The 12,591-nt window shown below is 43.5% G+C and overlaps 2 protein-coding genes across 2 annotated transcripts; both read left to right on the top strand.

Annotated features, from left to right (window-relative positions):
• Nucleotides 1-3,066: 3,066 nt before the first annotated feature.
• Nucleotides 3,067-4,881, top strand: LOC133124996 (gamma-crystallin M2-like). Its single transcript, XM_061236658.1, has 3 exons — nucleotides 3,067-3,075; nucleotides 3,533-3,775; nucleotides 4,609-4,881. Exons 1-3 carry the CDS (start codon nucleotides 3,067-3,069, stop codon nucleotides 4,879-4,881), a joined length of 525 nt encoding a protein of 174 aa, XP_061092642.1.
• Nucleotides 4,882-8,807: 3,926 nt separating this feature from the next.
• Nucleotides 8,808-11,769, top strand: LOC133124998 (gamma-crystallin S-1-like). Its single transcript, XM_061236660.1, has 3 exons — nucleotides 8,808-8,816; nucleotides 10,477-10,719; nucleotides 11,494-11,769. The coding sequence occupies exons 1-3, from the start codon at nucleotides 8,808-8,810 to the stop codon at nucleotides 11,767-11,769; spliced, it is 528 nt and encodes a 175-aa protein (XP_061092644.1).
• The last annotated feature ends 822 nt before the right edge of the window (nucleotides 11,770-12,591 follow it).

Raw genomic sequence — 12,591 nt, forward strand, 5'->3', positions numbered from 1 at the left:
ACAGGAGCCCGTGTCCCAGCCGTTAATATAACAGAACGGGTGACTCCGCGGCCTTTCAGGCTCTGAACACTGGCACAGAGTCTTCCCCACGGTTTCATTCTGACGAAGATGGTGCCAGTAGTCTGTACAAGATGCGTAAGCGTAAGGAAATCGAAATGTATGGCCATATATCTCCCTATAAAAAAAAAAAAACGAATATATGATACATGTGTTACATTTATATATGTATTTGTATCTGCATGGAGTGGCTCAAATAGACAGTAGGAGAAACGACCCTTGATAAGGCATTTTTTTTAAATATCACATGTAAGGCAATGTATTTAAAGAAACTGCATAATTTGTAAGAACAAATACATCTAAAAACTGTCTCTAAAATTATGACATAGACATATGGTAAATGGCAGGCATTTATATAGCGCCTTTATCCAAAGCGCTGTACAATTGATGCTTCTCCATTCACCCATTCATACACACACTCACACACCGACGGCGATTGGCTGCCATGCAAGGCGCCGACCAGCTCGTCAGGAGCATTTGGGGGTTAGGGGTCTTGCTCAGGGACACTTCGACGGGCGTGGGATCGAACCGGCAACCCTCCGACTGCCAGACGACTGCTCTTACTGCCTGAGCCATGTCACCCCCACGACATAAACATGTCTGGATAACCCTCCGACTGCCAGACGACTGCTCTTACTGCCTGAGCATGTCACCCCCACGACATAAACATGTCTGGATAATAGAGGCATGAGAACATTGTGGTTGGTTCCTCTTACACTGCACTATAATAGATACTTCATTTGGTATTTTAAAACACATTATTTAAAAACATAATATTTACACAAAATGTATTTATATATCCGCACAAATGAACACAACTATTGTAACATCCACAGGGAGTCAGAATGCAACTCAAGTATTAGCCACAAGGTGGCGCACCTGTGCAGTAAAACACTCTACAGCACACTCTGGGGTACATGGTGAAGTCACTTTAGACTGAGAAATACGTTTTACTCATTCATGAAATAAACTATACTGGCTCAGATTCTCACTATAATTTATCTATTCAATAGATGTATTCAGTCTATTTATTTAGATCACGTCTAATTATAGCCTGGGAGAAGTGATGAAGAATTCAGGAGGGCAACTGTACAAATGAGTCAGCGATGTAAAATATTTTGGTGCGTATATTTAGTACCCACGAAGGAATATGCCAATGTAGTTTCTGGGAAGTGAAATCTTGTGAGATCCATAAAATACGCAGTGTCCAGGTTGGGTGAAACATCGCACCAGGGGTGTGGAGTCTGCCACCGATGCACTTACATCATGTTTTTAATGTCCTCAAGGTGCACGGGGGCCAATAAATCTCCCGCTTTTGCGCAGGGGTGCTCTTAACTCACGGCCACGCCCGGGGGCTGGGCTGTGTTGCTATGGTAACCGGGCGGGGTCGCGGTGTTCCGACAGGCGGGACCACAGAACACTGCGCTGGACCTCTCCGCAAAAACATGCCCTGCTGGCACAGCGCCCAATCAGAACACGGGTCTCAGACAAAAGTCCGGCAACAAAAACTTGTTGTGCGTGGAGGTACGCACAGTGTGAAATGTGAATCAGATTCAGGTGATCACCGTGAAAGGGCATTAAAATAAAGAAACTGTTCCTGAGAGGATTGCTAACCTTTGTCAGCGATGTGATGGAATTACAGTGTTACTGTAAATGTGCAGCGAGATTTTACGAGCTGATTACGGGGCCAGTTTCAGAGACAGATTCAGCCTCTTCCGAGATTGCATTTACTTTGAATGGAGATTCTCCGCACAGAACTCATTGTAGTCCAGGACCAAAGCCGAGCGTAATCTGTGTCTGTGAAACTGGCCCTACATAAGTTAAATGTCTGTAAATGCTTAAGACTGACTTTTAGATTGCAGGGAACAAGTAAGGCATCATTTAGCTATCTTATTGTAAGACACATTTGGGCATAGAAAGTCATTATTAATCCATCTTCGTACCCCTCTTCCATATAACAAAGCTCATTGGCTCGGGCGGTAAGAGCAGTCGTCTCATTGGCTCGGGCGGTAAGAGCAGTCGTCTTTTGGAGTCGGAGGGTTGTCAGTTCGATCCTGTCCTGGCTGTGTCCCTGAGGAAGACGCCTAACCCCCAAATGCTCCTGACGAGCTGGTTGGTACCTTGCATGGCAGCCAATTGCCCTTGTTGTGTGAATGTGTGTATGAATGGGTGAATGAGAATCATCAATTGTACGGCACTTTGGATAAAGGTGCTATATAAATGCCAACCATTTACCGTTTACCATATACTCTCTGTAATGGAGGCTCTTGGAGCTGAGGAGAAGGGTTCTGAATTTGATCCAGAGGGAGACGGGGAGCCAGTGAGGGCAGAACGGGAGTGGTGTGCTGGTGTTTGCACACTCTCCACAGGATCCTGGCAGCACTGCTCCCAGCGTACTGGATCGACAAGAGGAGCTGCTCTCGCATGACGAGACAGTGATAACCCTGCTGACTGAACCCCTCCCTCCCTCCCTGGCTGACTCCAAGGTCCAGCTGATGTGCCGGGCTGTCCACCCTGCAGCCCCTTGGGAAATTAATTTCTCAGTGAGTGAAAAATTACAACAAAATGGTCTACTGATGCTATAACGATCGAATTAAAGCAGCAATAAAGCAGGCTTCACTACATGCATTACAATGAACTATTGCAACTATACTACAGCCATAACGTCTCTCTGAGTAGCATCACAATGTTCCGCATCAAGTGTAATGCAGCGTACTTACTGTAAGGGAAACATACTGAACGGTATGTTCTATGACAGGCGGAATCAATGAGCTCGTCAGCGGCTTTCAAAGCCGCCGTTTTTGCTGGAAACAGTGATTGACAGTGACAGTGACCGTGACCACGGCGTGGACGTTTTAAAAAACATACCTGTAAAGTTTCTGCTGACGACAGTACGGGCCGATTTGAATGACAAAAAACAACTGCTGTACTTTCCCCCCTGCATGTTTCTATATAAGGTGGACCAAATCTGTTTTCGTCGAAGGACGGCAAGCTCGATCGACAGCAAAAATGGGCAAGGTATGTACCAGTTGTACTGTAGCGACTCCGATTCTGTGCTTAACTGAACGAGTGAACGTCCATTTGTAGCCTGAACTGTAAAAAAAAAAAAAAAAATCTGTAAAATTACAGTACTTTACTGGCTACTCTGCTTGAAATTCTGCTGCCAGTAAATTACTGTAAAATGTACAGGACATTTATTTTTGCAGTGTAGACAAGCAAGCCAACTCACGACCATCATTTGGAAATTCGAACTGTTATTACACTGCTTCGGTTTGTTAAAAAAATATTTATCTACGTATTCACTGAAAAAAATACTTTAAAATACATTTTAAAGTCATTTACTTGCCTGTAAAGTACCGCAATTTTACTGATTTATTTTACCGCGTGGCCCAATTCCGTATCGGCAGCTCTGTCCTCTGTGTGTTTTCTTTCGGTCCTTCGGTTCATGTCCGGACGCCTTCCGCCCCCTCCTCAGATCATCTTCTACGAGGACAGCAACTTCGGCGGCCGGCACCACGAGTGCAGCGGCGACTGTGCCGACCTGCACTCCTACTTCAGCCGCTGCCACTCCATCCGCGTGCAGAGCGGCTGCTTCATGATCTACGACCGCTCCAACTACATGGGCCACCAGTACTTCCTGCGGAGGGGGGAGTACTCCGACTACCAGCGCGTGATGGGCATGAACGACTGCGTCAGGTCCTGCCGCATGATCCCCATGGTATGAGCATCTTTCGGAGTGACTCGCACTGTCTTTGGGTCACCGCGCAACACGTGAAAACAAAAATGGCCGAAACCGAACCGTTGACCGAACCGTGGAACTGGCGTCCGCTTCGTATGCCCAGCGCTGATTATAAAACTTTGGGCCTTGTCTCACAGACACAGATTAAACCTTGTCCCAGACTAAATTCAATTTTGAACGAATCTCATTTTAGTATAGGACTGAGCTTAATCAGTGTCCATGAAACCATTCTTTTACAATTCTGTAAAAGTTAGTATTTAACATTAACTCTACACAACTATAATTTTGTCCCAGGCCCCAGAATTTCACTCGGCAGCCCTGTAAGGAATCCATGCACTTTCCTGTCAGCTGCTATCAGTCCATAAGCAGCGAAAACTGTCTCAACTATTTCTAAACGGTGGTGTAAACATTTCCTCATGACCTCTATGTACCGCTTGGTAGTAACTGAAAGTTGAACTCACAAGTTACAGTTACATGGAGTATATTAGGGATGAACTTCATTCTTGGTCCTAGAAAGCCACAAGTTGTGCTGGTTTTTGTTGTTACTTAACTACACATAATTGATTAATTAGAGCAGTTAATTACACAGCTGACTCACCTCACCTGGTTTCCTGGGTCTGAATCTGTCACTGGTATTCAGGCGAAATCAAAGACCAGCGCACCCGGCGTCTCTCCAGGACCAGGAGTGAAGATCGGCCTTCAGTCTACTACTGGCCTAAATGGGCACTAACTGTAACTACAACTGAGGGACTGTAGATTCCCCCGGATCTTCTCGGAATGTAAAAAAATGTTCCCCCGTTCCCCTCCCGCAGCACCACAGCTCGTACCGCATGCGTCTGTACGAGCGCTCGGACCTGGGCGGCCGGATGATGGAGCTGATGGACGACTGCCCCAACATGATGGACCGCTTCCACATGTCCGACTTCCACTCCTGCAACGTGATGGACGGCCACTGGCTGATGTACGACCAGGCCAACTACAGGGGGCGCCACTTCTACCTGCGGCCGGGGGAGTACCGGCGCTACAGCGACTGGGGCGGCATGAGCCCGCGCATCGGCTCCATCAGACGCATCATGGACCTCTAACGACGGAGCCATCCTGGTCCGGGTGCTGCTGTACGCCCTTTATCACACGCTGAATAAAATGGTGTCAGTCCTCATGTGTTTTTGGTTCTGTTCTTGCTCCCTGTGTGTGCGCGTGGAGGGGGCCGTGTCGCGGGCGGGCGGGGGGGGGGTTCCCGGGCGGGGCCGGGGAGGGCTACGGGACGTTCTGACGCCACTGAAAGGGAAGTCATGCAGGAACTGACATCTGCCAGCCGGGGAGACGTTACTCATTCTTTTCTTTGGGTCTCGTTTCCAAAATTTTGGTTCTGTTGTTTTACACACGGCGGCACGGATGGTGCAGTGGGTAGCAAGGAGGTCCTGGGTTCGAATCCCGGTCGGCCAGGGCCTCTCTAGAGTTTGCATGTTCTCCCCGTGTTTGCGTGGGTTTCCTCCGGGTACTCCAGTTTCCTCCCACAGTCCAAAGGCATGCAGGTTAGGCTGATTGGAGAGTCTAAATTGCCCGTAGGTATGAGTGTGTGAGTGAATGGTGTGTATGCCCTGGGATAGGCTCCAGCGACCCTGTTCAGGATAAGCGGGTTAAGATAATGGATGGATGGATGTTTTACACACACGATATCTTGCCAAGGTGCTGTAATCTTCAGGCACATTACAAATCACTGCTTCTCTGGTTTGTTCTTCAACCTAACACTCACCAGCCAAGTTCTTAACCTCATATCACGCCTGCGGGTTTAGACAACACATCATAAAATCACACAAAAATTGTGAAATGAAATTGAGTGCAAAAAGCAATTACAGCAAAAGACAATTTCCAATAGAATCTGTTTCCAACCTCTACAGTAGCCATAAATGCACTGAGATTGACCAAGCCCTGAAGTTTTAACTACTTTTGAAGGCAATTCCAGGCAGAGTGTATAGACTACATAAAGGCCTTCTTCCCAAATTCAGTGCAAAGTTTGAGGAACTGCCATATGCCTTGAAACCGCAATAACCTATAAGTGCCTGTACATTTTAGTGCCACACATTTGCATAAATAGCAAGGAAGTTTTCCTGAAATGGCATTATACTGTAAATGTAAAACCATATCAATAACTAAGCCCTTGTGTGGATAGAGCAGGTCTATTAAGTATAGAATATACAGTAGCATGTGATGATGATTTAGGGCTCTGTAATGCAGACTTATATATGTTATTGCTATAGCACTGACGTCAGCATCATACATACAGAAGACGAAGTTGAATTTGAAGGTATTAATATTCAATATTAATATTATATTAAGACATTAAATGTTTCCCACTGCTACCTACAATAGTATCAGATTGATCTCAGCTGAATAGTGAAATTAAGTAACCATTCCTCATAGCCAGACTTATGCAACTGGCTGATGAGTGATTTGGGAAATGTCAGTGAAAGGAAACCCTCAAAAGGGGACTCAGAACAAATAATAATGATTCTAGCAAGAACAGAAATCCCACAATGCGAAGCTCCACAGAGAGGAGTGAATCAGATATTGTTTTGGAGAATGAGTTAAGGAGACTCCTGAACAATTCCTGCATGTTGCAGGATGGGAGAGGGGGAGGATTAAGAACTGAGAATTGAAATTTTGTCAGAGCTATGTTTTTTGTATTTGTGTTTTTGAACTGAACAGGGGGTTTATTTGACCTGACGGAAGATCGCCCTCTGCTGGCCCACCAACAGCAGCCTTTCTTCCAGGTGGCTGCCTATCAAAGAATACAAACCCACACCTGCTTAGCTTTAGCGTTTACCATGGTACTCAGTGGTATGGCTGCTGAACATTACAGGCACTATACCCTGATGCAAGGCCATTCTAGGGGCAGTGTGCTAACGTCAGTATAAGCTTTGATGAGCTTTACATCTCCCTTTGTCCAGCTTCCAGGCCCATTATGATGAGCTCTATACGGCCACAACGGTTTTTATGAGGCCAGGATTTAATCAAAATATAATCAGAATTATTTAATCACTTCCACTATTTGCTTGAATTCAGAAATCATCGAACACACAGCCCTGACGAAAACTGCGTGAGACTGCAATGCATTGGTTCAGTATGTACAAGCCTGGGAAAAAAAAGACACGTTTCAGTTGACATATCCTGTGTTCTCTGTCTCATTTGTGAACTCTGTGTCACATTTTCTTAAAAACCGAACTAGGGATTTTGCTTGGCAATTAAGATTATATCAAACGAGAGGCTTACCAGCACTATTTGGATATACAATACCGGCTGCGCAATGCCCTTATTAGAGCTTCCCTTTGATCTCAGATCAATATTTGGTGCCTTAAAATTTATGAGTTAAGGTGTATAAGCAGGCATACTGCAAAGATATGCTGCAGGACAGTAAGACGTTTATATAGGTTTCCAATATTGCATTCCAATATGTTGGTGCACCATAAATAGGCCCCCTGAGCTTAAATACAATAGTAGGTTCCATGAACTGGCATGAACTATTGTAGTTGTTAACCAACTACTACTGAGAAGATAATCAGTACAGCTGTATTTGTACATCCTTAATTCATGTTAACAACTACATTAGTTACTGCCAATTCATATTGGAATGAAAAATACATTTTTGTTAATATATTTGTTAATGATGAACTAATTATAAGTTCATCCTCATGTATGAATAATCATGTGACAAAAAACCTTAGTTAGTTGTTAACAAATATATTATACTAATTAAATGTTAATTGAATGTTTCATTAATGTACTGTATTTGTCCATCATTAATTCATGTTAACAACTACATTTAGTTAATGCCAATTCATGAACTGTACTGTCCTCTCAGGTCCACTTTTGCACTTGTTCTTGTGTTTGATTTGCACTTTGTTGTACGTCGCTCTGGATAAGAGCGTCTGCTAAATGCCACGTAATGTAATGTAATATAATGAACCTTATTGAAAAGTGTGACCATTTGAAGGCAAAAAATGTGCCCAAGAGTAACCTTCCAGTTGAAACTGTTTGTGAATGGTTTATACTGTTTCTATTCTTAGGCCAGAGGTCAATAAATATATACAATAAATACAATATCCTCAAATATTAATTGTTTTATTACCAGTGGAAAATGCTATTGACAAGCATAACAGTGTATCAATGACTGCATCTACAATAGAAACAATGCACTATATCAATATCCATATCTCCAAATTTGGACCTTTCATTCAGTAATGAAAGAGCTGCATGACTGTGATTGCCCGGTAGTACTGTCTCTGACGAATAGACTATAAACAAATAAACTGAATTTACTTGAACATTACTGATTCCAAAGGCATGCCATATTACCAAAAAAAAGTAAATAAATACATAAATCCAATCTCAATGAAAAACAGAAAATTATGTGCAAAACACACAGTGGCAAATGACCTCCATCAAAAAGCATGACTGCATGACGTATTTGTCATCAGTGGTGTAATGTAATATAAAGTCAGTTAAACACACAGAAAAGCACACCGACCTCTAACAAATCAAGTAGAATAACTGAATTATCAAACAGTAACGACACCCGCTCTTTCACCGCAGTGACACAGAGACCAAAGGTTTGATGTTCTTGCCCGGGAATAACCCCGTGCGCTGCTGGGAATCTTGCAGTTGCGGGTCTTTGTAGCGGAAAAAAAAAAACGCAGCCGCACCGAAGGCTTTGTGTGGACGGCAGTGAAAACAAAGCGTCTCGATGGACCGGGCCGCAGGTCCGAGAGACAAAGGGCCCAGAACATTTCTCTTTTTTCAGGCCGGGTTTTTAGGGGACCTAACAGAGACGTATCTTTTATTTCGGATTACGGGATCACACGAGGGCACGGCATTTCAGAATGGGAATTAGAATATGAATGCCGCCTGCCCAGTGTGCAGTTCACAAGGACTATATGTACACGACCGGTGGCGTTCTCCGTCAGGGATCCAAGGCAGAACATCAAGGCTCATCCGGTCCAGCTCAGCCAAAATGGGGAAGGTAAAGTCACACCAACTGGACAAACATCTACACTTGTCTCTGAGTAGCAAGACAGAAATAACAGGAAGTAAACCAATATTAAAGTACCTGAAATGCCGTAAATGTTCATTATACTGTTAAATATATATTGTATGTACTTACCTGAATTCAGGAGAGTCGTGTCAATTGCGTAATTGCTTTTGATTCAAATACCTCTCTATGCTTTCCTGAGCTTGTCTGGTTTATTGGAACCAAGGAAATTGGTGCTAACATGAATTAATGATGGACAAATACGTTAAGCATGAAATTTACTTTTCATTAATTCATGCATTTGTTAACAACTAACTAATGTATTTGTTACATGATATTTACACATTAGCAAACCATAGGATGAACTTCTAATTAGTTAATCATTAACAAATACATTAAACTGACTTTTTCATTTCAATATGAATAGGCAATAATTGATGTAGTCGTTAAAATGAATTAATTACGCACAGATACATTAACAGAGCTGTACAGATTAACTTCTCCATAGTTGTTAGTTAACAACAACAACATAATTTAGCTCATGCCAATTTATGGAACCGTACTGCAAAGTGTTACCATCACCTGAGTGATGGTAGATTTTCAGTTAAAGGTACAATAGGTAATTTTGGACTCCTAACGGTCAAGAGAAGAATTGCAACAATAAACAACCTCGAACCACAACACGTTATAACTAGATAATAACCAATAGTACACAGAGTTTCATTGATCACTTGTCACGAACGATGTAACTGTAATTTACAATTTGAGAGAAATAAAGGTTTAGCTAAATACGGATGATTCAATTCAAGAGATAAAAGGAACGTGTAGCTGCCCAAATTGCACTCCAGACACGCGATCACTGAAACTCTGTACACCATTGCTTATCTAATTAGAAAACAATACCAGTTCACTATCAGTAACAACAAGAAAATGAGCTATTACTAGTCATATTTACAAATATCCACCTGAAGCACAACGCTTGTGCAATCGCTACTATGTTTGTATTGCCCATATTTCATATTTGTAAATTATTTTTGGATATTTGCTAATTCGTCAAGCTAACTATAGCTAACTTGCTTGTTGCTACCGATAACAAACTGGTATTGTTTTGTAATTAGATATGTAGTCTTTGCTTGGATAATAAGCAATAGTGTACAGAGTTCAGTGATCACTTGTCTGGAGTGCAATTTCGGCAGCTACAAGAACAATCAGAACAAGCCCCCACACAGTTAGAACCAATTTTCAACCAATGACCTTGAATTGTTGTACAGCTGTACAATGATTTGATACTGAGTGACAGCCCAACAAATGTACACTTTGAAACCTGAATTTAAGCACTATAAACACAGGCGGAGGGTGAGTCAACATGTCAGTGAGCCTTTTTCAATGATAGGAAGGGATTTACAATAGTCTTGTAACAATGTTTTAGCACAAAAATCTTACCGATTGTACCTGAAAGGTCCAGAGGCCGGATACTTAGCCAAGGTGACACGGGATTAGATGGAACGGCTCAATCGGAAGGGGAATTACCATAGCAGCAAATGCTACGCTAATGCTACGTTACCGTGGATATGCTGTAGTTTGGTGATTTAGGTAGTTTCTCCACTGAAAACTCCACTAACATCTGGCCACTGATTTCCCCTGCCCGCAGATCATCTTCTACGAGGACAGGAACTTCGGCGGTCGGCACTACGAGTGCAGCAGCGACTGTGCCGACTTCAGCTCCTACTTCAGCCGCTGCAACTCCATCCGCGTGGAGAGCGGCTGCTTCATGATCTACGAGCGCGCCAACTACATGGGCCACCAGTACTTCATGAGCCGCGGGGAGTACCCCGACTACCAGCGCTGGATGGGCATGAGCGACAGCATCCGCTCCTGCCGCATGATCCCCATGGTGAGGCTCACAGCGCAGTTAGCTATAGCACGGCTGCTAGATTTCAGTAGAAGCCCCACCGCTTGCTAAAGGGCAACAGCGACCATTCAGGCGACGATGGAACGTTTGTGATCGTTCTGTGATTTCATTCGAGCAAAACACTCTGTTGCTGGACGATAAAGTATACACGAGCCGTTATGCTGCTGAATTTATGTGGAAACTCCACCAACTCGTCAAACATCAGTTTTTCCATCTCAGTCCATTTCAGTGCCAAACTCCCCCAATTTAGAGCATTCAGTTGCAGTTGGAAGGTTGTTACATTACATTTACATTACATTATTGGCATTTGGCAGACGCTCTTATCCAGAGCGACGTACAGTTGATTAGACTAAGCAGGAGACAATCCTCCCCTGGAGCAATGCAGGGTTAAGGGCCTTGCTCAAGGGCCCAACGGCTGTGCAGATATTATTGTGGCTACACTGGGATTAGAACCACCGACCTTGCGTGTCCCAGTCACGCACCTTAACCACTACACTACAGGCTGCAACAATGGTAAACCATAGGTTGCAATTATGATTAAAACAAAAGCCAGCATACACCATCACTGTCCCTAGGACTGGTGTTTGAGAACTAATACAATACACCATAGGTAATTGGGCTAGGTGAATGGACAATTATCTGAAAATAAATGAAAAAATAAAGATGACCAGGTTCAAGCTGACCGGCCATGTCTATCCACTCGACAGTGATGTGAAAGGCATTGAGATGTAATTTGATCCCTCCCTTGTTTTGAAGCACTCCCCCGGGTCCTACCGGATGCGATTCTACGAGAGGATGGAGTTCGGAGGTCAGATGATGGAGCTGATGGACGACTGCCCCGACATGATGGACCGCTTCCACTTCTCCGAGATCCACTCCTGCAACGTGATGGAGGGCAACTGGCTGTTCTACGACCAGGCCAACTACAGGGGGCGCCACTTCTACCTGCGGCCGGGGGAGTACCGCAGGTTCAGCGACTGGGGCGGCGTGAGTGCTCGCGTGGGCTCCATCAGACGCATCATGGCCAACTAGACCTCATCTTCGTCTTCTTCTTCATCATCCGGAACCTTCTTCTCACCTCCCATCGGGAATGCCTGCACTCTCAGAAAAAAAGGGAACCCTGTGATTCCGTGGAAGAACCCCGGGCCCTTTTGAAGGGTTCTTTGTCTGACAAAACGGTTCTTTGTCTGGGAGCTTTTCACGCTTTACACCTTTGATGTAGAGGGTTCCACGAAGAACTAAAATGGGTTCCTCTGTGGAATCAAGCCATAGAACCCTTTGAGAACCCTTCGTTTCTAAGAGTGTTGTAACAACTGGGGGCCCTTTCATTAAAGACTGATGAAAAACTACAAATTAACCTGTGGTCTGATCTATCCCAGAAACAAGCCGCAAAATCCAAAAATGTCAATCATAACAAATGTTACAAAAGCCAAAATGAAGCTTAATAAATTCCTATAATAAAAATATTCATCAATTGATTCTTGATATAAAAACTGGGAGGGGAGATATAGTATGATGCTCAAAACAAGCAAGCTGTGTCATCAAAAGTCTATCAATACTTGAAGACCCACATTCCAGTATAACTGCATATTATGGAAAATACAGGTAACATTTTTAATTGCATTTGGGCTTTTTTTTTTCAAATAAAAGTAATTTTGCACATACAAATATGCTTTGCTATTATAATTACCTACTTAGTTTCTAGTTATTTTAGGTACTGTAAATTTATTTGCCCATTTTATGGTAACCTTACGTCATGAATGGATAGTCTCTACATCATTCACATGCCAATATCAGAAATACTGAGAAAATATGAAATACTCATCCAAGTTCCATCATAGTCTTGCTGCTTTG

This window comes from Conger conger, chromosome 3 (genome assembly GCF_963514075.1).
Source record: "Conger conger chromosome 3, fConCon1.1, whole genome shotgun sequence".
Lineage (NCBI taxonomy): Eukaryota > Metazoa > Chordata > Actinopteri > Anguilliformes > Congridae > Conger > Conger conger.

Coding starts and splice junctions, on each gene's coding strand:
- LOC133124998 (XM_061236660.1), top strand. Junction 10,720..11,493: donor CCTGCCGCATGATCCCCATG/GTGAGGCTCACA, acceptor CTTGTTTTGAAG/CACTCCCCCGGGTCCTACCG.
- LOC133124996 (XM_061236658.1), top strand. Junction 3,776..4,608: donor CCTGCCGCATGATCCCCATG/GTATGAGCATCT, acceptor CCCCTCCCGCAG/CACCACAGCTCGTACCGCAT.